This window comes from Phalangium opilio, unplaced genomic scaffold (assembly GCF_054372755.1).
Source record: "Phalangium opilio isolate 3A_F unplaced genomic scaffold, DU_Popi_V2 ptg000113l_1, whole genome shotgun sequence".
NCBI lineage: Eukaryota > Metazoa > Arthropoda > Arachnida > Opiliones > Phalangiidae > Phalangium > Phalangium opilio.
Window position 1 is genome coordinate 8,083,296 of NW_028324209.1, and position 25,472 is coordinate 8,108,767.

General features: G+C 37.1%; 1 protein-coding gene across 3 annotated transcripts; it reads right to left on the reverse strand.

Moving 5' to 3' along the window:
* LOC149623738 (uncharacterized) lies at positions 1–25,394 on the reverse strand. Of its 3 annotated transcripts, none has more exons than XM_089852945.1 (19): positions 25,075–25,394; positions 7,197–7,531; positions 6,345–6,471; positions 6,050–6,264; positions 5,437–5,985; positions 5,221–5,375; positions 4,588–5,150; positions 4,197–4,475; positions 4,072–4,136; positions 3,896–4,003; positions 3,687–3,828; positions 3,164–3,447; positions 2,744–3,094; positions 2,344–2,685; positions 1,993–2,289; positions 1,647–1,929; positions 1,314–1,592; positions 1,101–1,251; positions 1–781 (listed from the first exon to the last, which is right to left on the reverse strand). In XM_089852945.1, exons 2-19 carry the CDS (start codon positions 7,420–7,422, stop codon positions 611–613), a joined length of 4,587 nt encoding a protein of 1,528 aa, XP_089709071.1. In that variant the 5' UTR covers positions 7,423–7,531; positions 25,075–25,394; the 3' UTR covers positions 1–610. The 3 variants fall into 3 exon arrangements, with proteins under 3 accessions (XP_089709071.1, XP_089709069.1, XP_089709070.1); XM_089852943.1 differs by lacking the exon at positions 25,075–25,394 and adding an exon at positions 16,608–17,239; XM_089852944.1 differs by lacking the exon at positions 25,075–25,394 and adding an exon at positions 8,655–9,371.
* Between the last annotated feature and the right edge of the window lie 78 nt (positions 25,395–25,472).

Here is a 25,472-nt window from a genome sequence, read left to right on the forward strand (position 1 = left end):
TTTAACTTCTCAAAATATAAAACTCAATTTATTCAATATAATTTAATGTAGATCAGGTTTAGAATCTGATTCATAAAAATAAAATAAGATTTGCAAAGCTTGAACACACTTGAAAACGTGGCACGAACCCATAAACAAGTTGGGATGGGTCGCTATATTGATCCACACTATAAGGAATTTCCTCCGAAACATTTTGGCAACGCTTTCCAATTCTTTAATATAATAAATAGTTCTCTATGCCAATTAAATGGAACGCCTGTTTCGTTTATCCCGCGATTTAACACGAGTAAAATACCAAGAACTAATTAATGTTACTAAGAACATTAATTACTTCAAAAATAAGCAAACTAATCTTCGCTACAGAGTATGCGAGGATGGTACTGTACCATATTCTTAGTAACACAAATGGAATCTTGGCAAAACTACCAATAAAAAGAGCGGGGAATTGTCCAAATACCGTTGTTCCGCATTATTATCAGTTTACAAATACTTTAGTCCAATCAGTGAAGCGAAAACTGATTATGAAAATAGTTTTGGCGCAACTTAAAAGTTACATTATGGCAGTATATTTGTCGTTTTCGTTGAGGGAAAAGATGGCGGAAAGTTTAATTTAATTGTTACTGAATCCCAAAACATTGTTGGTATTAATGTCAACTTGGGGGAAAGCCCTAAAAGAGAACGCGCACTGCACTTTGCAAACGTCATCTCGTAAGATGGCTTCTTTAGAGAAGGACGATGCCAGGTGGAAACAGTTGTTGATTTTCAACGACTGGCATATGGGCTAAAAGTCAGAGATTGTACTTATTAGTACATACACGTCATTTGCATAATGCAATACCGCACACCATAGTGCAGAAGCGCTAGAGAGTCGTTCCACGCCAAAGCCAAACTAAGCAAAAAATTGACCTAGGTTCGGGCACCCTATGGCATAACTAAATCTACGACATACGCCCCTATACCACACAGAAGCCGATTCTTGCCACACCAAAGCCATCTAAGCAAATGATTACGTCATTCCCTTAACCTTGGGACCCTAGCTTCGGGCTACTTTTAAGCCGTAACCTCAAACCATCAAGCCATGAAACAGAAAAGTGACTTACCCCTTCTTTGGTACATGTGCACATGACGCAAGGTGAAATCCTTTCGGCATTTCCAACGTCGATGGTTATTCGGTCAACGGTACACGTTACCCGTTCTTTGAATAGGTCCAGGTTTAAACCAGGAAGACTGTTACAGGCCACCCTCGGGTTTCTATAACAGCGCGTAATGAACATCACTTGTTAAAGGAAATATGTTTTCCAGGTCAAACTTACAAGAAGGGATCCGGTAGGTCCATGGCTTGTCGTTGTATGGTGTCGATAGTATCTGAATTGTCGCACAGAATTTTAGCCAGCGATACTTTACGAATGGAGGCTAATTGAGCTTCCGTGAAACGCACAAGTGGGTTACTGTTTTCGTACCAGAACCTATCGCAACTTCTCAACATTTGAAATTGAACGCCCAATATGCAACCGAATGTCGGTCCAACTAAACCTCCGTGCAACGGAGTCTCGATCAGGCCACCAGTGAACAAGTCAATGTCGTTAACGTTCCTAAAGAAACGTAACATAAACCTTCATTTGGATCAAGCCTTTAAAAGTACTTACTCGTAAATGTTCTTAAGTCTTTCCACCAAGTGTTGCGGGATTTCATTGTTTAAATCGTCAAAGTTTCTTGCTCGGGATAGATTACAAGCTTGGCGGTAGTCGTTATAAGGTGCCAAGCCATGATCGCGACCTCTCTGTAAGTTGAGAGAAGCCAAGTCCATCCCTGAAAATGGAATTCGTCCATCCTCGAATAAATGATTGGTCACTTCCTGCGTTATCGTATTGTCCAGGGTTTCCATACTACTGGTAATTAGCCCTCGCATAATGTTGTCAATGGCGTGTGCTGTGAAAATTAAAGCCCCATTATTTTCGGACAAATCAAAACATTCTTACGAGTTATTCTTACGAGTCATAAGCATATCAGAGTTGAAGAATCCTTTACGCAACAGCAGTGGATCGCTCATAAGTTTGTATCCGCGATCGTAACGCTCCAAAACGGGTTTAATTAAACTGTGTCCGAATCGGAAAGCCGCCGAACCGAACTCGTTCAACATCGTTGGGTTACATCTGGGATTGTACCCGTTATAATAGTTCTCTGTTTCAAGGCGTAAGTTGAATCGGTTGACAAAGTTGAGACCCAAAACGCGCGGGAGGAACTCGTTGTAGCTGACGTGTTGTTCCAAGGCCGATAGTAGGCGTCGAGCTAGATTTAACTCCAGAATTAGATCCGAAGGTTTTCATTTCGGTTAAGGCTCACCATTTTGATAGGTTTGTTCATCGTTCCAATGTGGGTTTATTCGGGCCAGACCATCGGCGATGCGATTATGTTCCCTCAAGAAGACAGTGTGCATAGCGGCCAAGGCGGGTTGTTCACTGGCACGATTATCTCCGGCTTCGAAGCAGAGTCTAGAAGGCGCCCGACACTCCTTATGGAAAGCGGTTTGTGGTAAAAGTTCTTGAGTACCTCTGCTAGGGTTACGCGTTGAGTTCATACGACCTCCGACGAAGGCCCGCAAGACTTTGCCATCGCAATTGTCCGAGCCGTAAACGTTAGACGCGTCCAAGAACGTCGTAACTTGATTCAACTGTTCTCTTGGTCCTAACCACATCAAAAGTTTACAGTAAAATGTCTCATAAGTGTGACACTGGTTACATACCTAGCTTCAATTGCCCGGCCATGGATCTAACGAAATGCAGACACTTTGGTCGACCAGTGTTCTGATCATTGGCAGGGTAAAAATTGTCATTATTAGGAATGGGTATCGGCAAACATTCCGGATGAACGGATCTTGTTGAGTCGCACGGTTTGCAATTGAGAGCCGTCCCACCGAACCCTTCGTTCATCGGGGTAAAGGTCAAATCGTGGTCTAAAAATTGACCCCACTGCATAACCATCAACGAATATCGAACGTGCGGCACACTAACGTCGTAATGTACCGCTGTGGAAACGGTTCTTGGGCTTGGCAATGGGTTACCCGAGACCCCGCGACTCCTGGGAGAGCTCATACCTTTGCAAAGTAGAGAAAACCATGGGTCAAGTAAAATTTTGGCTATATTAAGTTCATCAAAATAATTACCATCATCATATCTGGCGGGAATAATCCTATTAAAGGACCTAATACTCTTGCCCCAATCTGGATTGTTCAGGTTATTGCACCATCCTGTCATGGTGCGGAACCGTGAGGTATGGTCGCAGGGTAAAACTTGGTCGTCGCAATCCAGGACTTTGGGTAAGTCCAGAAGATCCGTTACGTCAACATTGGGGAGGGCGTTCATTAGGTCATTGACGTTGTTGGGTTGACGCCGATTTTCGCGATCTCGTTTCTGGCGGAAATGGCGACCAAAACCGTTAACTGGTTCCCTAGAATTAAGGTTAAGAATATTTAAGCGATCTTCCTTACTGATGAGTTTAGATAGAGGAAAAGAAATATCCGTAATGCAAGGGTGATACTTAGAGAAGTGGGTGGTGGGTGGGTACTTTCATGACGCCTAGACCATGGTAACGTCAATAAAGGGATATGTCACAGCTCCTCTCACATATCCAAGTATCATCGCGGCACCTTAAGAATTTTCTTTGCCGTTTTTTTATGTTTTCCTTACGGGTTGAGGAAGACATCCGCGAAACCTTGGGAAGCCAACTCTAGGACCATGGATTGGTTTGAAACAATGCGCGCCATTCTTTTCGGTCTTAAGAAACCCAAATGGGTACCTTGAGGACTTTTGTTATCCGCAACGCCAATTCCTTTTGTTTATAAGGTTAATTAATTAAGTTATTTAATTCTAATTTCATACATTTAAGGACTACGTACTATTATGGAATGATTCTTCTTCAACCTGACGCAACTCCGCCAAATGTCTCTTAGCCCTAACCATTGACTCCTCTAACATTTCTTCTGGTACTTTAAAAACTGGTGAAGCTAAACAACACACATAATTATAGCTTATAACCTAATTTCGTTCAATTTAATGGACAAGTGAAATTTACCAGTTTGCCATTTTGTAAGATCAATCTCTGGTATGTCCGCCGTGTCACAAGACTGGTACGCGTTCCTAAAAACAGTAAAACGCTTGTAACTTTCCCATACTCTAAGCCTAATCGCAGCAACTTACAAAAATGGATCGGACAGCAAGAATGTCGAAGGTTGCATGAAATGGACTCCGTTAGCATTGTCACAAATAATTCTAGCTAAGGTGGACTTGCGCAATTCCGCGAGCTGTTCTTTAGTGAATGACGATGGCGGAATATCATTTTCGTACCAGAAACGATCACCTTTACGCAAGTAATGAAATTGTCTAGCTAAGAGACAACCGAAAGTCGGTCCAACCACGGCACCAATTATTGGCTTTTCAGCCAAACCACCAGTGAACAAGTCAATATCAGCTACGTCTCTATAATTTAAGATTACCATGAACTATAATTTCACGTTCCTTAACCATCGACTACCAAAATTAACAAAACAAGAAGAACCACGTCACGCAAAATAAAACAAACGCAACTTACTTGTAAATCCTGCCGAGTTTCTCAACACTATCAGCCGTCATAATAGCTCTCAGGTCACGGAAGTTTTCAATTACAGGGTCCAACCGACAGAATTTTCTCCATTGTATATAACTGGGTATTCCATGGTCCCTTCCCTGTTGAATGGTCATAGCGGCCATGTCAGCACCCAATCCAGTTTTGGGATCGGCGAAAAGGTTATTGGTCATTTCGTTAGTGATAAACTCATCTCGAGATTGGGCCTTTTGAGTGACCATTCCCATGAGGTACTCGTCAAACTTGTCACCCTGGTAAAGGTCGCTCGGTTGGAAGGACGTTTCGGACATCATACGAGTACCGATCTTTTTCAGTTTATCATCTTGGGCGGTGACCAAGTCAAAGTGAGATGGCATCATAGAAAAGATGAACCCCAAAACGGCAGAACCGATAGCGTTGGAGACACCAGCGTTTACGTTGATATCATATCCCATAAAATGTCCGCTGGATTGAATTTGCAAATCGAATTTGTCCATAAGTTCGCGGCCCAATGTAGCGGGGAGTAACTCGTTAAAAGTCGCGTGTTGTATCTTAATGTTATAATAACAGATATTAGTTTCTTCAAAGACATTATACCCCCAGTAAAAAGTTAAAACGTACTTGAGCTCCGACAATTCTCCTGGCTTCTTCAAAGACTTCATTGTCTTTCCAATGAGGGTTGATGTTTGACAATGCCCTGGCAATTCTATTATGTTCCCTAACCCATAAAGTGTGCATGACCATCAACGGGGTATTTTCATTAACTCGAACATCACCTAAAAATTTAAGTTTATTACTAACCGGTTCTAGACGAAGTTTAACTTAGTCTTAACATACCAGCCATGAAACACTTCTTCCTTCCAAGACCTCCGCGACAGTCTCTGTTGTCCTCATCAGCCGGAAGTAGTTCTTTACCAGTTTGCGATCTCTGAGTCTTTAACATACCACCGCGAAATGTTCTTAGTATATTTGACTCTTCAGAGGATGAACCGTAGATGGTAGAGCCATCCAAGAAAGAGGTGACTTGGTTAATTTGTTCCCTGGGTCCGAGAGTGCAAGCGATTCTGGGTGCCGTACAGGACCTAGTGTAGTCCATGCAGGTCATACCGATACGACCGTAAGCGGGATCATCTTCCGGTACGCGAATGGGTAGACATTCCGGATGGACCTTGTCCGGTGGTACACCGCAACATTTTATTCTATGACCGTGAAAACCAGCCGATTGGGCGCTGTGAGCTATGTCGTGAGAGACAAACTCTCCAAAGATGGCTAAAAGGGCGGTCAAATGCGGATGAGGTCTATCAGAGTCTCCATGGACTGATAGACTGACTTCGCGACCACTGGGTAGTTCCCCACCATTAACAGATACTCTCGGAACACTTATGCCTATTTAAGTAGAAAATAACTCTAAATTTCGTTTGCCGACAAGAAATTGCTTATCAACCCTTACCATCAGCGTAATCAGGCGGTAAATAACGCAAGTAACGCGTGTTGGCATTACCCCATGTCGGATTCTGAACATTGTTGCAGTAGCCACTGTAAGCGCGGTATTTTCCAGGTTGACACGGAAAATCAACTTCGAGTGGACATATTTCGGACAATGTTGTACCCCTAATATCAGCCGCCGGAAGACCAAAGGTGATTTCTTCTTTACTCAAACCGAAACTTAAGAAATAGTTAATGATAATAATAATTGTTAGTAATAAATCCCTTCACATAATCATATTCAGTTTATAAAAAAATACTTTTTAGCCACTAATCGCGTCGCTTCTTCAGCAATCAAAGCTGGCCTGGAGAAATTCTTCGCTGCAACTTTAGTTTTCCCCATGGCAGCCGCGAACCAGGCGGGACTCCCTTGCTGTTGAATAACACCTAACAGAAGAAATCGTAAGAAATACATCAAAATAAAGTCGTTAAAATGAAGACATCCAAGAATGCAAACCTGCCGGGGTGGGGGAAGTTAAACATTATACATAAAGAAAAAGATAAAAAAATGCATTTTCTTTACAAACAGCCAGAGGTGATATTTTATTAAACATTACTGTAAGTACCCCGTTAGGGTTACTGTGGCAGCGTCACGCCCATGTATACTATTTAGACTGAATAGATTTCAAGTTCATTTTAGTCTCGTTGATGAACCCAAACTTCAAAGGGAAAGCGAAAGCTATTTATTTATAATTCGGTTGACGGATCGTAGATTAAACACAAAGTATATAAGAAACCCTCAGAATAGTGTCAACCCGCTCCGCGTATGGTTACTTCCTCTCCTCGAAGTTAAAACCTCATTTTCGCAAAGGAAAATTTACTTAAATCAATCATTATTCCAGTTAAACTACTAAGATATTTTTTTCTCCCTTTAAAACAATTTAGAAGTTCCGACTCCACCTAGAAGCACGTTTTTCCAAAATTGTACCAATGCCCTCGGGTACCTTCTAAAAAGATGATATACCTTCTTTCAAAGCAACGGATAAGCCAAAGGCGTTAGGAACCAACACCCCTTATCTTAAGTAGCAAACAGTTAAAATCCTGTCCGCGTCTTTCTTTCCTTCAATTGTTCTCAAGACGGGCCAGTTTAAAAATGTTCATTCTGTACTTGCCGCTGTTAAAAATGTTGGGTTCCAAATTCTTCAACCTGGCGTCAACAATTTCAGCCGCTTCATCAATTAACCTCTTCATGTCCACCATGGACATGCGTGGCATATTGACTCTGGGACTGTCCGGTATTGGATCTATGACGCGATTGAGTTGCGTTGGAGGTTGAGCGTTACGGTTGGTCAGTTGTCTCCTACGTAACCTCGAACCCTCCGTTCCCCTTGTGACCATTCGACGATGGTGACCCGAGTCTTCCGATGATGGCAAGTCCGCGGCATGAAGAATACTTAGCAAGGTCACCGTCAGGATTACAACGGTAAACAGCCATCGTGCTAAGTGTCTGTAAAGGTGGTGAAAAAAAATTAAATTTACAAAAATGTCTAGGTTAAGAAAGGCACGATTGAGGACAGATGTTAAAAATAAAATATTCAATCAACACAGAAGCCGCTTTGTCCGAACTCTAGCGTAACATAAGTGATTACTCACATTGGGGGAAAAACACGAATGCGTAGGGAAAAATGTGTTTAAAATATTAAAGAATAACATAGAACTGTTACAACATCGCAACTAATTTCGGTCATCTTACAAATCCCTCGAAATAAATACAAACGTGTGCCATGGACGTGAAAAGATGATTTATTACAAATTATATAGGATGGCTAGAAACTCCCCTCCCCGCTTTTAAAATCAAATTAAAAATCAATTTAAAAAGGTATCCCAGTATATTAGTCAATCTTTATATATATATATATATCCTATGAAAAACATTAACATGTACAAAAATGGGCCAAGCCTCGCTTCGTGCCCGCTCCGCCGTAAAACGTTCTGAGATCCCATGTAGAGCCAAGTCTGCCTTTTGTTCTCATTCAATCGCCAATTGAACAATTATGTTATAAATTAAGTCCTTTTCCTAATTAATAACCAATATTCTTTGACTCTATCATTATTATACATCTTTGTTCGTATCAAAAATATCGTGACTTGGCAATCGCAGGTAAGTAATATTAAAAGGAAGTCACTAAATCGTTGCCGATTTTAAAATAATCGAAGGGATGTTCACTAAATCGTTTATGGTATAGGGGATATGTACAAGTTTATAAGATGAGTCATGCTCAACCCTATGTACAAATTATATGGTGAGTTATGCATAACCCTATTTACATGTTTATTAGGTGAGTTATACATAACCTTATGTACACATTTATAAGGTAATTACCTGCGCTTGCCAAGTCACGATATTTTTGATACGAACAAAGATGTATAATAATGATAGAGTCAAAGAATATTGGTTATTAATTAGGAAAAGGACTTAATTTATAACATAATTGTTCAATTGGCGATTGAATGAGAACAAAAGGCAGACTTGGCTCTACATGGGATCTCAGAACGTTTTACGGCGGAGCGGGCACGAAGCGAGGCTTGGCCCATTTTTGTACATGTTAATGTTTTTCATAGGATCTCACTTCTTTTTGTAGACCCTCTCGTTATACTTCGGTAGTTATATTAAAAGAAGACCCTCTCGTGGTACTTCGTTTACCAATATAATCGCTAACGTTTCTCCATATTTACGCTGAATTACCCCTTTCGACCCGCAGAGAATATGCAATAAAGGTTGTATACGCGATATCCTAATATAAGAATGTAGCATCAGTTACGACACATTTCTTTTAAATTACTACACCTATTAGCTTTAATATATATTTAACTTTCGGTTAACTTTGGCCCATTACGTCCTTTCATCAAGAACACACACTATTACTGTTAAAAAGACGGCAGCGCCATCTAGTTTTAAAATAAAGAACTAAAGAACAATTTTATAAAAATTTCGGGATGTTTTAATTTTTCTGTGCTTTATAAAATAAATGAAAACTAAATCCTGAATTTTAAGTTTCTATCTACCCTAGAAGTACCTTAGAATTTTGATGATCGGTGAGTGAGTGAGTGAGTGACAAAATAAGGTAAATTTCACCTGCGATATTTCGAAAAGTTTATTGGGTAGGATCTTGAAATTTGGAAACTATAGCTAGAATTGACAGTCCTCGCGGCAAGCAAAATTTCAGACTTTTACCTATACCCATAGCGAAGTTACAGTGGGCTTAAAAGAGCCACGAGTTGCTTCGAGAAAAGGATGTCAGTGCTCGACTTGGCTGGGAGCACTGCCGTGCTCCCAGATATATATATTTTCAAAGAGAACCACGGAACTGTAGGATTGGTTGAGATATTAAATAATTTCAGTGAAAAAAGTAAAAACATTTTCGATCTTCTCACGTTTACTGTTAAAAAAAGGGTGAAGGTTGTTCGAATTACGTGAAAGATTGTACCAGTGGAAAAAAAAAATCATTTTAATATTTGATACCATAAGTTTATAAGACATGTTCCATAAGTATGACACTACCTATACATCGTAATGCTAGAGACTAACAGCTCGAGCTAGTTCGAGAACGACAAGCGAGAATTGAAGCACTACACTCGGTTAATTTTGCAGTTCATCTTATATACTAAGCCTTTGACAGCGCCTCACCAGGCGTCGCTTTACGAGAATCTATGAGCTAAGTCACTTCATGACAAGCTCCAGTTTGTAACCAGTGACAAACTTATGGAATGAACATATTTTACGAACTTATGATGAGACGAAATAAAGTCCCGTAAGAAACTAGTAATAAAATTAAGGAATAACATGCCAAGGACGTCCGAATATCAAACTCAAAATACCGGTAGAATAATTGTTATTTTAAAAGACATTTAGCTTTTAAGAAGACAAATTTAATTTCATATACCTATCGTGTTTAAATCAAAAACCGGCACTTCTGGTCAGGATTCTTTTCTAATTGAACTTGGTAATTAATTTATCATTAATTAGCGTTTGGGTTTTCGTATTTTTACGTGGTTTTTGCTTAAAAATGTTTTTAGAATATCCTCTAGATGAAACTGAAATATTCACCACTTGAACCTAAATCTCAGATAAGATAACGGTTTTACCAATTTAACACTGGTACTGAATTCAAAATGGGGTCATCGAAATTTGGCTCGGGGTCATGTCGTGTCAAATACCATACTCTCCTAAAAGAGACAGGGTCCGGAAAAAATGCAAACAAAAATAAGAGGGAGAGTTTTCTATAATATCTGATAAATCTTCCTCATTATATTAATTTGAGCCACCCACTAAGCTGAACACCCTGACAAAATGCGGTTCCAAATAGGTCAAATGACCCCCTTGTTCGCTGTAAAAATTTGTAACCTCGATTTTGAAACAAAAACTTGTAAAATGACAATATTAATATTTCTTTCTCCGTACATCATGACGTCAAAAAATCCACGATTACTTTTGCAAATACTAAATCATTAGTAATGACTTTCACTTTTTCTTGGCATTTAAAGTAAAAATTACGGGAAATTTTGGTGATAAAAATCACAAAAAAGCGAAACCAGGAAAAATATTTCATTATTAATTAGTAAGTTTGGAAGATAATAAACATGTATAGATATAAATTTACCGAGGGGGCAGAGTAATCGATGAACACGCCGTACTGTTAATTTTTAAAAGGTCTACCCTTGATCGAGGGGATAATCACTCTCAGTTTCCCCAATGCGCACTGATTATGGATTTCTCGAAATCATTTTAGCCCTATCTTAGATACACCGTGTACATCAACTACTTTGAGTAAATGGCCCCTCGAACAAATAATTACACGTAACCCGTTAAAACTGTACGGGGAATCTAAGAGTGAGCAGCTCCTCGCTTTAACCAAAATATCTCTAAAACCTCGTAAATACTGTGCTAGGAATACTAATTTAACTTCCAAAGTGGACAATGACACTAACACCTTGGGCAAGTGAATAGAAAACTCCGTTAGAAAGTCTTAAGTATTTACTTTTTTAATTGAATTACAATACCAGAGGATGCAGTATAATTAAAACAATTAACACTTTCGTGACATCTAACGCGAGATAGTCCTTGTCTCGGGCTATCGAACTATGACGACTAGTCATTTGCGTATTACGTTACCTACGTCCCAAAAACGTGGGCGATGATGTCTTTAGAATGAATAAATTTTACAATAATCGTTCAAAAGAACGAAGCGCACAGCAAACTACGCCTTTTTCAATGCGCTGTTATTACCACAATGTGATTACTAAATACTAACATAATATAAGGAAGGAGATGTTCTCTTGTACATATAATTGGTAACGGGAATTTTTGGAGACAAAAAAAATTACATCGAATGAAATAAACGCTTTCAAGGTTTTTAACTTGAGCTATAACTTTCCAATTTAGACGTTTGAGAATATGGAAAAGACAGTTTCTTGTGACAGTTAATGGGTATAGATTAACAAGATACGACAAAACGATGAAAACTGGGGAATTCCACCATCGTGGTTACACTAATACATCGATCGTAGATATACAGGGTGTTTCTATTACGTCTGGCATAAATTAAGGGGGATGTTTTTTGGCGATTTTGAGCCGAAAATGCTCAACAACTTTTGCCGTTCTGTCCACTGTTTTCGAGAGTTATAATTTGAGTGTTTTAGGGATGACCCCTTAATAAAATTAGCATTATCTTTCAGTATCTTAATTAAATTTAAGGGGTCGTTCGTAAAATACTAAATCCAATCTTAACTCGAAAGCAGTGGCCAGGACGGCAAAATGTCTTACAGCATTTTCGACTCAAAATTGCCAAAAGAATATCCTCCTAAATTTATAGCAAATTTATCAGAAACACCCTGTACAACTGACAATGTAGGTAAAAGATTTGGCGTTATAAATTTGGGGGGGGGGAGAATAATACGTAATTAGGTCATAGGTTGCATGATTTTATCGGTTTAAGTCCAGTATAATCAATAATCGTGAAATTTAAATTTCTAAATGGTTTACTTTTAAGGTGAAACGTACCGTTATTTTACTAGGCCTAATATAGCTAAACCAAAATTTTTATTTCAAGATAATCTTCAGAATTTAGAAGAACAATTAATTCTTAAATCACTGGTACAAACCACGAAATAAAAACCAATTTGATTCCCAAGCAGGAGAGTTCTTTTTTACAAGCGCTACAACTTGCTTCCTCGCAAAATTTTTATTTCAAGATAATCTCCAGAATTTAGAAGAACAATTAATTCTTAAATCACTGGTACAAAACACGAAATAAAAACCAATTTGATTCCCTTGCAGGAGAGCTCTTTTTACAAGCGCTACAACTTTCTAACATACCAGGAAGAAAATTACAGATGGAATTCACCCTCTTACAATCAAAAATGTTCATCTCTAGCACCTATAACAAGACACGAAGCTGCTGCATCCATCACATCACGTAATTACACGTATCTCAAACTAAAAAAAAAAAAAAAAAAAAAAAAAAAATCACGTATAAAAACAACCCCCGAAAAAATTTTAAAAATAAACTTGACGAGTTGAGAGAGAGACTTTTCTTTTGTATAAGCAATCTTATAATAACATCCGTGTCATCCTTTAAAAAACACATCTTAGCAAATAAAAAGTGAACAATCTTCTTTACCTGATGCGGTTATAACCTATGTCAATATTAATTACACTGGCAAATTTCTCGACAAAAATATCCTACGTTAATCAGTTAAAGAAACCTGATGGTGAATTACTTAATAGAGGGTTTTTGTAAAGGCATTTCCTGGTATGGAGATGTTTTATCTATTGTTACGTATATCATTATTATCATAAGTTCATAAGATATGTTCCATAAGTTTGTAACTGGTTACAAAAAGGAGCTTATCATGAAGTGACGTAGGTCATAGATTCTCGTACAGCGACGCTTATTGCATGAGGCGCTGTCAAAGGCTTAGTACAGACAAGAAGTGATATCTAGTATACTAGGGAGAAGGTATAAATTCGCCACATTTCCAGCATTATCTCCAGTCCAAACGTAGGTCCGGAGTTAATCCCCGTCTCTAAATTACAAGCAGCATCTCATTGGTTCTTGAAAACTGACTTCGGCGCGACGTAAATGACGAAAATTACGTATTTTCCGACTGAGGAGAGGCGAAATAGCTAGGCCTCCTTAACTCCCCCCCCCTTGAATTTTGAAAGGGGGACTTGGACTATGGCGCGCGAATACTTAGGCATCTTATACCTTCTCCCTAATAAACTAGATATCACTTCTTGGTACAGACTAAATAGGACTAGATGAACTGCAAAATTAACCGAGTGTAGTCAAATCTCGCTTGTCGTTCTCCGTCGAACTAGCTCTCAGTAAGATCTCTATCATTAAGTACTTGTATAAGTAGTGTCATACATATGGAAGGAACATATCTTATAAACTTATGTTTTTATCTAAAATTTATATCAATTTTCTTTAAAGGTAATAACTTTGAAATTTTAATTTCTGGAGTGGTTTAAACGCTACAATAGCTATGGCTTGCTGATCAGGATTTTAAATAGGGGTTACGATACTGATTTTTTTATTTTAAATTATTAGCGAAACGGTTCCTTGATTGTAGGTACAAGGATTATTATTCTGTGAGGAAGTTCGTCTTTTAATTTTAGAGATGAGTAAATGACTTCTGGTCTTTCATTAAAATGGCGTATTTTGTTTTGTAGTGGAGGGACCTTTATTAGAATTAGTGAAGTGGGTGCATAATGAAGTTGGCGCTCTACATATTTGTATACAGGGTGTTTTTGATAAGTCTGACATAAATTAAGGGGATTTTCTTTACGCGATTTTGATTCGGAAACGTTCTATTTCCATTTTGCCCTAATGGCCACTGTTTTCAAGTTAAGATCGGCCGGAGTATTTTATGGATCACCCCTTAAATTTAACTAAGAAACTGAAAGACAATGATTTCTAATTCAAATAAAGGGGTCATCCCTATAACACTCAAATCATAACTTGAAAACAGTTTCCCTCAGGGCAAAATGGAGATAGAAGTTACATTTTCGACTCAAAATCGTGCACCCAAAGAACATCCCCATTAATTTATACCAGACTTATCAGAAACACCCTGTATAGTTTTCAATAAAGTTGTTTATTATTAATCTCAACACACTACCAATGAACTTAAAGATGAAAGAGAGGAGAAATTTACCCAGCCCCGAAAAATGTAAACTATTTATTAATAAAATATGCTATTTATAGCTAATTAACAATTAAAACACGAAACCCGAAATTTAAAAAAATAAATCACCTTTTCATTAGTTTTATCTCACTTTCTAAAAATCTTAATTTGGAATATATTAAATTATATTTTCTCTTTAAATTATTTTTCTCTTTTTTCTTCTAACAATATTTCACAAAAGAAATAAAAATTAATATAAAATGGCGAGAAACCGTTGTAAGGATTAAATAAAAATGGGGCCAATATCGTAGTCATCAGAAAACATCTAACTTTCATTGTGAAGGATAATTTCTCTTTTCCATTGAAATGCAAGCATCCGTGAAAGCGGAAGCCGAAAGAAGATGATGGGGGACTATACAGCAAAGGAGAATTTGATAATAAAATTAACAGTAACGAGAAATATCTTAGTTAAGAAAATTTGATGATGGGAGGACACAACAAAACTAGGTTTTAAGGGTAAGACCTCTCGTAAAAACTAGAGCTATTATGGACGGAAAATGTGCGAAGCTTTCAAGATTTTAATTGGATACCCAACAAATTTGATATGGGTGCGAAACGTGGGAATAAACACTACAACGATTAAGGGTTACGTGTAAGGTTGTGGTTGCAGAATTTTTAATTTAAAGTGAGTATACATAGTTTTCAAACTAGGAGGATTCATACCATTTACACATGGAGTCCAGGCTACTTGAGCACAAAGTTGTACGCACTTTTTAACGCCTATTAGCCCGGCCTCCTTGTGTAAATGGTATTAATCCTCCTAGTTTGAAAGCTATGTAAACAGTGATTTATTTACGCTTTACTATTTCATGATGTTCACTTTAAAAAATTTGAATCAAGTTTTAAATTTAAAAATGGTCTTTTGAAAGTAAGGGTTTGTATTCGTGTAAATTGCTAAATAATTACCCTTCAAGTATTTATAACTCGAGACAGCTCGTTTATGTAAACAAATAATTTGCATATAGAAAAACATTGTATAGAAAGTAAATAACCCGTCAGATTGCAATTTTCCCCTTGCCACAACTATTACAATGCACCTCATAGAACATTTTAATATTAACTCAACTGTGAGATTTTCTACAGCAACTATAACCCCAATAAGACCACGAGAAAGCACCAATCCTACTCTATCTCATAAGGCTATCAACCTTTAACTTCCCGCCAAACATTCTGCTCGGGTAAATCCTCGTTTACCATGAGCTAAGCCTAAATATAGTCACAGATGAAGAAAGTGATAGTAGAAATGATTTCAATCTATCTCAATCTAATCGCATCTCGTATCTGCACGCATCCCGTTCAATAGACAATAGTTTACCGCAAAATAACCCTAAATTATATTCATTCCCTGGTAATATTTCAATCAAAGATTCAAAAGTCTCGTCAAACATCAAAAGGATGAGTCTAGAGATAAGGAAATTCATTTTTGCAGCACCCAACGGGCGGAGGTTAGTAGGTCAGAGGGGCCACAGTCATAAATAAATTTAGAGAGGGCGTCTAACCTTATGAACCCGTCTTTCACATTCTTGAACAATAGAAAACGATTCATCGTAAGAGTAACACACGTGAGGAGAAAGCTATAGATGATAAAGCCGAAACGAGTTTTATAATTTTTTTTTACGCGGCTTCGGGTGGGTCAAAATTGATGGAATTAAATCGATTAATCAAATAAATTTCGATTATGAGGTTAAATTGATTTGTTTGGAAGATAAAAATTAATTATTGGGTGCTGTAGTCTAGCCATAATAACGTATTTTTAAGTCTCAATTTATAGTTTTCAGAAAAACTTCTAGTAAATCAATTTATTATGAAATATATTAAACATCTAAATATATTTTCCCAAGGAGTATGGCTCAATAAACAAAGTGAAATAAACTGATTTAACTAAGCAATAAGGTCAACTATACTGATTTATTTTAGAAATAAAGTCAAACTGATTTATCCATGCAATAAAGTCAAATAAACTGATTTGTCCAAGAAATAAGTGAAATAAACTCATTTATCCATGCAATAAACTCATTTATCCATGCAATAAACTCAAATAAATCAACTGATATATATAATGTAGCCAAGCAAATGAAATCAATTTATGCACTTGCAATAGTGAAATGAATTAGTTATCTAAAGAATATAGCCAAATAAATCAATTTATCTATAAGCAATATATTGAAATAAACACATTTATCGATAGAATATAGAAAAATAAATCGGTCCCCATAAATATCATTGTAACAGCGAAATAAACTTAGTTACCTAAAATAAATGAATTTACTCAAGCAATAGCCCAATAAATCAATCGATAACCATCCACCACAAATACGTAAAGGAAATATTACCTGAATTCCATTCGGCACGATTATTTGAACAAAAATGTCACGCACAAACAAATATACGAAATTTAAAGAAGAAAAAAAAACGTGTCTCGTAAAATTAAAACTATATCAAATTAAGACGATTTTGTTGTCAATTAAAAAAAATAATAAAATAAAAATTCCGTCGGTAAGTTATTGAAGCAAATGAAAGAAACGTTTCTTTTGGGTTAAAGTTATTCTTTTAAGTACTAGAAGAAGTAAGTAATCGCGAGCATTGATAGACGGAGGACGTTAGCGGTGGGTTCATCTTTACGCATCCTCTACCTGGGAACTTATCCGTTAAACTAAGGAAACCTTCAAATGAACGGCAATTTTTAGCCCGACTAGACGACTGACTTACGATGAGAGGAGTCTATTCGGCGCGAGCAGCTTATAACAGGTTAACCCACACCACTTTGCCCAAAATCTCGTCTGTCCGGAAAAAGGACTCGTCTCGAGTATAAATATTAAATAAGAAGGTAAATTTCGGAACTACGCGAACTTTTGAAAAGCAAAAGGGGTTTGCAGTTTCTTCTCTTTAAATAATACTTTAAAAAAGAAGAAAAAAAAAAAAAAGAATTAAACGCCGGGAGGAACAAAACCAGATTTTATAAAAGAAATCACCGCGGGGGAGGGGGGAGGGTTAATCTTTAAGAGACAGGGTGTTTCTGATAAGTCTGATGTTCTTAGGGTGCACGATTATGAGTCGACAACGTAACTTCTATGTATGACATTTTGCCGTCCGGGTCACTGTTTCGAGTTATGATTTGAGTGTTTTAATGATGACCCCTTAATTAAATTAGAAATCATTGTCTTAATCAGTTTCTTAAATAAATTTAAGGGGTCATCTGTAAAATATTATGGACAATCTTAACTTGAAAACAGTGGCCCAGACGTTAAAATGTCATAGAAAAATTTTTCCGACTCAAATTGGTTCCAAGAACATCACCCAGACTTATCAGAAACACCCTGTATAGAGCCCCGCTTTGGTGGTAAAAGATGTTAGACGTCAACTCCTCTTCTGCTACAAAGTGTTCCTTCCCCTGCCCGGAATATAACGGCACTTTATACGTGATTAATTTTGCGTTGCGTTCGGCGTTCATTTAATGACATAATCTCGCGTATTGGCCAACGTGTTAGACCTATAGTAAGTCAGCTGAGCCCGAGAAAAATAGAGTTAAGAGGCAAGGAGAATGAATGACGTCACTCATTATGAAATTAGTCAGTTCATACACTCAACCAAAAAAAGTGTGGGAGGGGGGGGGAATATTTTCCAATAATTGAAGAGACGGCTACACCATCTTCGATCAAACACAAAACGTAACAGAGGTATTGCCTAATGGATTCACCTTTCTTGGTCGAGGGGTTGTAACGGAGGTCACGGTAGGCGATGGTTTCGGTTTTCAACACAAGGAGACGCCCCTTCTACCCTTTTATAAAGGACGAGTAATATACGTTCGACTCACACTTATGGAGAGTATCATAGGCTTATGGTAAATACAAAAACATATGACTTCATAAAAGTCTGTTTCGCTTAGCAAATCAGTATATATGACTTCAGAAAAGTCTTGTTTCGCTTAGCAAATCAGTATATATGACTTCAGAAAAGTCTTGTTTCGCTTAGCAAATCAGTAGAGTAGACCGTAAACGTTTTGTATGCTCACGTTCCAAAGTTAAGGCTTATACGTAAAAGTATGTAGAAACAATTCCATAAGATCACGCAATATTGGGCTCTATTTCTATTTGATTTTCAACCAATCTATGGCCCATATAGTAAGTAAGGTTATCCCTTTGGAGCCAACATAATGATCGCATCTCGTTTATTTAATTAGTAAGAAAAAAAAATTGGCTAACTTGTTTACTCGTCGAAAAAACGGGGGAAAGTGTTTTTTAAACAATAAATCACCCCATAGCATTTCTTTTTGTTTCAATTTTAGGCTCGTCTCGTCGTTAGTTGTCTGTTATAAGAATCCCCTCTCAACTTATTCGTTATCTGGGTTAAACACGCAATCCCGTAGTGCGTGGCGGCGACTGCTTTCATTTAAATTTTTAAATTCGGTTAAATTTTAATTACATTCACTCCGCGGCCGGAATTCGGAAATCCTTGAGAATGAGAAAGTTGGAGAGTCCGGTCACTTCAACGGTCATCGGCGTTTCCTTTCAAACTTCGTTAAAAATCGTTAAATCACGCGACTAGCTAATAGTTATAACACGAGGGGCCAGTCACTCGGCCAAAATGGGTGTACACGCTGTACCATGCAGGTTTACTCTGAGCTTGATGGCTTGCCATTATTCATTTCAGAATTCTCTAACTTTCCTTCAACATCTCCACACTTTCCTTTGTAGAAAAGTTAGAATGTCGTGTTAAAAAATTACTAGAACATGGTGGAACAGATAAGACGAACACTTATTTATGTTAAAATGTTGTTGTACAACAGACGAAAAGGTAAATGGTATAATAAATGTCAGACCGACACTGCAAGCTTCTTAAGCTAGGTCTAAATAAGGATCTGATTCCACGAGTACTACACCGACAATAAATTGTGCAATAAATCTGATCTACACGCTCTTCCTTATACATTTCCCTGACATTTCCACACCCATTTTCAAAATCCTGACTCTTCCAGGATTACAAGTTACTAAAATTATCAGACGTAATAACAGATAATTGAAGAGTGATTAGCTCCTCGAGGCATAATGGCAAATTGTTAATACTAATAAGTAATAATGGAGGTAGGTGTTTGGTTTAATGCAAAACCTGATTACGAGATATTGCAAGGTGTCCTCGTCCTAGTCCGAGAGTTTTTTGTTTTTAATAAATTGGAAACACTTGTAATTATGGAATTGGAATTTTTAAGTCATTTGCTAAATTATATATTAGCTGGTTTATGTGGTATTGCGAAATTTCCTTACTTAATAACTTTGTGCACATTGATTACGCCACATTCTGGGAAATTTTTATCAGTGTTTTATCAGGCCTTTCTTTAGCCAAGTTCAGATTGAAGTAGTGAACAATTGCTAACCTTTCTCTACGCAGGGTATGAACACTGGGGAATAGACCATTTCGACGTAACTAACTAAGAGGGTAAAACTTCGCCTTCCATCTCGTTTTTGGTGCCTGCGCTGTAGTCGTTTTGTATGTCCCAATATTGCGGATTGCCTAGCCCATTTTTACGTCGAAAAGGGCTATTGCATAAAAAAAACCTTCAGTGCAAACAGACAGGCAATCAGTATTTAAACCATAATCTAATTTGCTTAATCATTAGCTACGTTTCTACTTCTCATTAAATTTAACACGAGTTCAAATATTATTTTTTTTCACAATCGAGAAATAAAATTTAAATATTCCGAAGACAAGAGCGAGTATACATCATTACTCACGGCAAAACGTTAAATTAAAAGTCATATGTCAGGTAATAACGATAAAGGAGACCCAAATACTTCACTTTTTAATGAATACTTTTCCCCGATAATCGTGCGATCCAATTTAAATTCATCTGCTCACCAAAATGTGGGAGGTTGGTAAGAAGAAAAAAGAACCCTTTCTCTGTTAGAAACGAGTCAGCTAGTATCTAATTAACGTAGATGGAGGAGAGAGAGCGCTTTTGAATTTAGGATCTGAAGCAATCGGGCCAACACTTTCTTTTCATTTGATAGAGGAGGCTCTAAACGATGCCCTAGTAATTTGACCGCTCTTGTGGCGGCGGCCTTATAATGATAACAACATGAATTTAAAATAAATTCAAATTCACCAATGAATGTTCAAATGTGGAAACCAATAGACCTTTTCAACTTATAATACGATGTGGCTAAAAAGGGGGAACAGGCAACCTTCAGTATTGGGAGGGACGTACAAGGGGGTTGATACATTGCAGCCTCTGCGCACTCTCAGTACCCAAAGGGCCTAGAGCGCAGGCGCCAAAAAGCGAGATGGAAGGCAAAGGTTTGTACACCGTGTCTTTCCATTTTAGTTACATCAAATTGGTCTTGAGATTATAGAGTCACTATCCGCAGTGCCGGACCAACACCCTTGGGGGCCCACTGCGATATAACAGCTGATAGTGTCACCACAGATTTCTCATTTCAAAATTCCCTGACTTTTCCAGGTTTTCCCAGAGCGTCTAAAGCTATTTTCCCTGACCAATCTTTCAGCTTTTAGGCCTATTTGTAGACAAGTCATAATGTTGAGTTTCAAAATGATCAGTATCGTCAACTTATATTAGTTCATTTTAGAACTACCGTAGTAAAACTATTCCATGACTTTCACGACAAATTTTAAAATTCCTTGACATTCGCAACACCCATTATCAAAATCTGACTTTGAATTTCATGGAAAGGGATTTTCAGGTACTTTGACAACGTTCCCTGAAGTGATATCCAATGCCAATAATACTAAAGACTAACCTAAACAAATTGAATTCTGTCAAACAGGTATTAAAAAAAGAAAAAGATGCAACATTTTTGCGAGTATTATAGTAATTCGTGGTAATTTCATAAAGGATATATTAATGTGGTCATATTAAAAGATGAAGACGACTCTACAGTAGAGTGTGTCCTATAGCCGTAAGCTCTAATCCTTGAATGGTATACGTACTTTAAAGGCACACACAGAAGTTTTATATTGTTTATATGGAGGCGGTTCATTTCTTAAAAAATATAATATTACAAAAAGGCCAGGCGTATTACTGACTTTACAATACGGCATTAGGTAACGGGTGCCCGAAAAAAAAAGTTGCGAAAACTCACGAATAATCGTGGAAGTGGAAAAGCAAACTTTGAAAAATAATCCAAACATGGAGAGATAGAGAGAGAGAGAAGCAAGCACGCACGATCTATGAATAAGCTTGTTATTAAATTTCCCCGAAATTAATTATTGGCTTAAATTACGAAATATATTATTGATTTAATGAATTTAAAGGTATATGGCTAATTTTCGAATTAATTCAATTTGCGGTAGGGTACTACAATGAAAGATTATTTCGAAAGTTAGCCCCTAATATGACAGATCTTTGATTAAATTCCGAATTATTATCGCTTTAATTTTAAACCTAATGACGTTCTATTTCCACTCCACGCTTAATTCTCCATGCGGTTCTTATATCCATTGGCTCTACCTAGCCAGGAGTCACTTCTACAAAACCGTTATGACAAAACTGTTTACAGGTATGGTGGGGATGTTAGCGTGATATGTTGACTGTTTAACAATGGAAAAGGGGCGTAAACAGGGAGCCGAAATACACGCGAAATGACAGTGGGTTAAGAAAAGGATTGATGAGAAAAATAAGATGGCCTCAATCAAACTCATCATCATGAAAAAGAAAGCCAAAGACAAATCTATAGCGAAGAAACTGAAAGTGGGTTCATTTGAATCTCCTTTCGCAAACGAACTTTCGTTACACTTTTTATCCTATCTTTTCATCGTGTTAAAGGGGTACTAACACCTCAAATCTAATAGTTTGATATAACAACAAATAAATAAAAAACTGCGCGACATTGGGTGCAGTAGGTATCGTCATAAGTTTATAAGATATATTCCATAAGTATGACACTACCTATACTCCATAATGCTAGAGACTTACTACGCCTCACCAGGCTTCGCCTTACGAGAATCTATGACGTTTCACCTACGTCCCTTCCTGATAAGCTCTCAGTAACCAGTGACAGACTTAAGGAATTAACTTATGGAATCGTGTAATAATTATAACGATAACGACTAGAAATTTCGCAATTAACAATGTTTTCTGATTTTCCAAAATAATGTTGTTTTTTTTTAACTGGTACTAAGCCGAGTGTTCAATTTCTTCTCTCAAATTCCAGATTTCTACTTGCATTTTTTATTTCAGTTTTGAAATAAAGAAAGTCATAATTTATCTTTATTTTAGTAGGGTTTTGCAGAAACCCTAACGAACTTATTGTTACTCATTCTCATTGTTAAAACACGCGTAATTTCACCCACAAAGACAAAAAACCGCTCTAGAAACAAGGACGACTAAAGCATATTCAATGATTCCACAAAATCGTTAACTTCTCGACCCGCAGTGGAAAGGAAATAGAACACGATTAGAACTTTAGAAGCGAAATGCGGTTCAAAAATTAAAAAAGACACAGAAAAAAAATAATCTCTATGGGACAATGAACTTATTGTTTAAAAACAAGAGAAAGGTTTTGCCAAGGGGCTTATCACACTCGAATTAAGGGTTAGGTATAATTATTTTAACACCGTCAAGGGTATAGCTTACGTGTAATCCTTTCAATACAGGTACGAAGTATCGTAGATTACTCTCCCAATAATTATTGGTATGGTTCAATAAAAATTAAATTACACACTATACGGGGGGCGTGAATTTTCAGACTGGACCAAGAAAACGTATGAATTGAAAGTAAACATGAATTTTAACTCAAAAAAACCCTGGCCTCTATGGGAAGGGTCAAATAAAATTACTACTTTTAAAAGATGATTTCAAATATCATGAAGCAATAAATGTAGGTTATTAGTTTAGGTACACCATTAATATACCCTCTTCCATAATGTAACAGTTATGAAACAATATAATTCTTGGGGCAGCTAATTATGCAAGAAATATTAAATAAATTTTTAGAGAGAGAGAGAGAACGGCCGATGTTAGGCCGATAATCGGCTAAATCGAACTCAACAAAATGTTCTAATAGAAAAAAATCGTGAGTTTTTAAGTTTTCTATAGGTACTTTCAAATCTGGGCAAAGGACATCTTCAGACGGAAACTGGTCAAAATTATTTTATCAAAAATTGGTCAAGGACGATTTCAATCTACGCGTGTGTGTACCTCCTGTGGGTCTTAAGTTTTGTTTTAAAATTATAAAAGCTCCAATAAAGTCCCGGTGAGGTGATGGCACCATTAATAGTTTCATCGTAACTGTTAAATAATATAAGGTTTTAACACCGTCATTCCGTAATTATTACTTAATAAACCTAGATAACGGAAACTGCCAACTGGTAGACAATAAAGAATCTCGTAGCTGTAAGCCAAAGGTGTAAATTAAATAAAAATTATTCATTAAGTAATTTTTAATCTACCATGACGTTCCCCGAAACCGTGTTTAATTGATAAATAAACTTTCCACCGGTATATTGGCTATTGCACCTGTAAATACTGGGTTGCGTAGGTATGAAATACAGTTTGACCTAATACCTTTAGCGGCGGGACTATAGACCATTTCGGAAATTACATACAGAGAAAACAATATACAGGGGCGAGGCCACCATTAGGGTTCTCTCCCTCTCTCCAACAAGCACCGCTAGAGGCAGTTCAAGTTGGCTAGCCTTCCGCGTGTAGTGAACTCGGTATCGAACTGGCGTTGCTTCTAGGCGCGAAGAAAAGTACCCCAATGGCGACCTTACCCCTGTGTGTTGGTTTCTCTGTATGTAATTTCAGAAATGGTCTATAGTATCTACTATAAATTTTCTATCCACTCAATTGATTGGCCTTCGCTTAATTCCTTTGGCAAATTTGTTAATAAGTGTCTTGGGAAATGTTTAAAAATTTAAAGGGGTTTCTTGGATTATCCAAATAATTATATTATAGAGAAATATCTTTCAATTAGAATTAAACGGTTTTTAAAAAGGTGTTAAGCAAGATTTTAGATTTGTTAGATCCCAAGAGAGTTTAAAAATTTTGAGAAGATTATTTCGTATTTCTAAACGTTCGACGATTTTCTTCTTCAGTGTCGGACATAATGCCCAAAACCCAGTTACATTTTATTGAGTGATAAGCGTATCTGGGGTCACCCAAAATGGTACCCTCTTAAAATTTAAAGAGGTCATGGTCTTGGAAATTTTGTAGAGCTCTCAATTATAACAAGACTAGCAACAAATTCACTTTCATCATCGCATAAATAATATATTTATATGGCTGTTTACACGACTAAACGTTTTGTTCCATAATACTGGGGTTTTATTTATAAGAAACATAATTGCGTAAATCTTTTTCAATGGTCTGTTATTTGACGTTTACGGAGGAGGTAAACGCCTTTAATAATTTTATGATTAATGAGTAGTTTCTTTCGATTTCCAAAGAAACGCAGCACGCCGGTCGCTTCATTTCAATCTCGACCTCATTACGAATTAAATATAAATACAAAATGTCCACAATCTTTTCTAAAATTATTACGCAATTTAACAGCTTAAAAATAAATTGTAGCATGAATTTATTCATAAATAATAATAAATAAATTCATGATAGTAGGGTAAAGATAGGGGAGGTTAAAACCGTCAAAATGGATGCCATGCCTTGCATGCTGACCCAGCTAGACCTTCAAGTAAATAGACAATATTTGGAACTTTTTTCTCCCAAAAAACAGTGTCTTATAAATTGTATAGTTTCATTACCCGTATATTACTATTATTTTTCTTAAAAGTATAACGATTATGTACGATGTATCTCGATTTAATTTGAGAAGTCACGCCAAGGCTTACCAGTTGTGATGTAGATTGTAGAATCGTTTGAAATTGAAGATACACGTCTTTCCCTGATGCCTACAACTTCCGACTTACCATAATACAAATTAAAACCTAAAAGCCCGATATTTTTAGCAGATTTAGTCCAAAATGTATAATTACTTCAGAATAATTAAGCGTATCAAAATTTAAACCAGGCACCGGATTCCGCGAGATAAATTGACCTAATGAAAGACGACATGTAAAGTTGGCCAGCTTGGAGTAGAAGTGATGAATGGCGATCTGCCACAATGAAAGTATCCCATAGTACCTTGCGGTTAGGTAGGGTCGGGGCTGAGGAACTCTAGAATGACCCTACTGAAACGCTAAGGTGCTGGACATATTCATCTGTTTCCTGTGGTTTGGAAAACGGCGAA

Bases quoted from the DNA above. Each gene is read 5' to 3' on its own strand.
- LOC149623738 (XM_089852943.1), bottom strand. The intron at 5,376-5,436 runs GTATGTTAAGAC...TTAAATTTTTAG, and splicing joins GAAGAAGTGTTTCATGGCTG to GTGATGTTCGAGTTAATGAA. The intron at 4,004-4,071 runs GTAAATTTCACT...TGTGTTGTTTAG, and splicing joins TCTTACAAAATGGCAAACTG to CTTCACCAGTTTTTAAAGTA.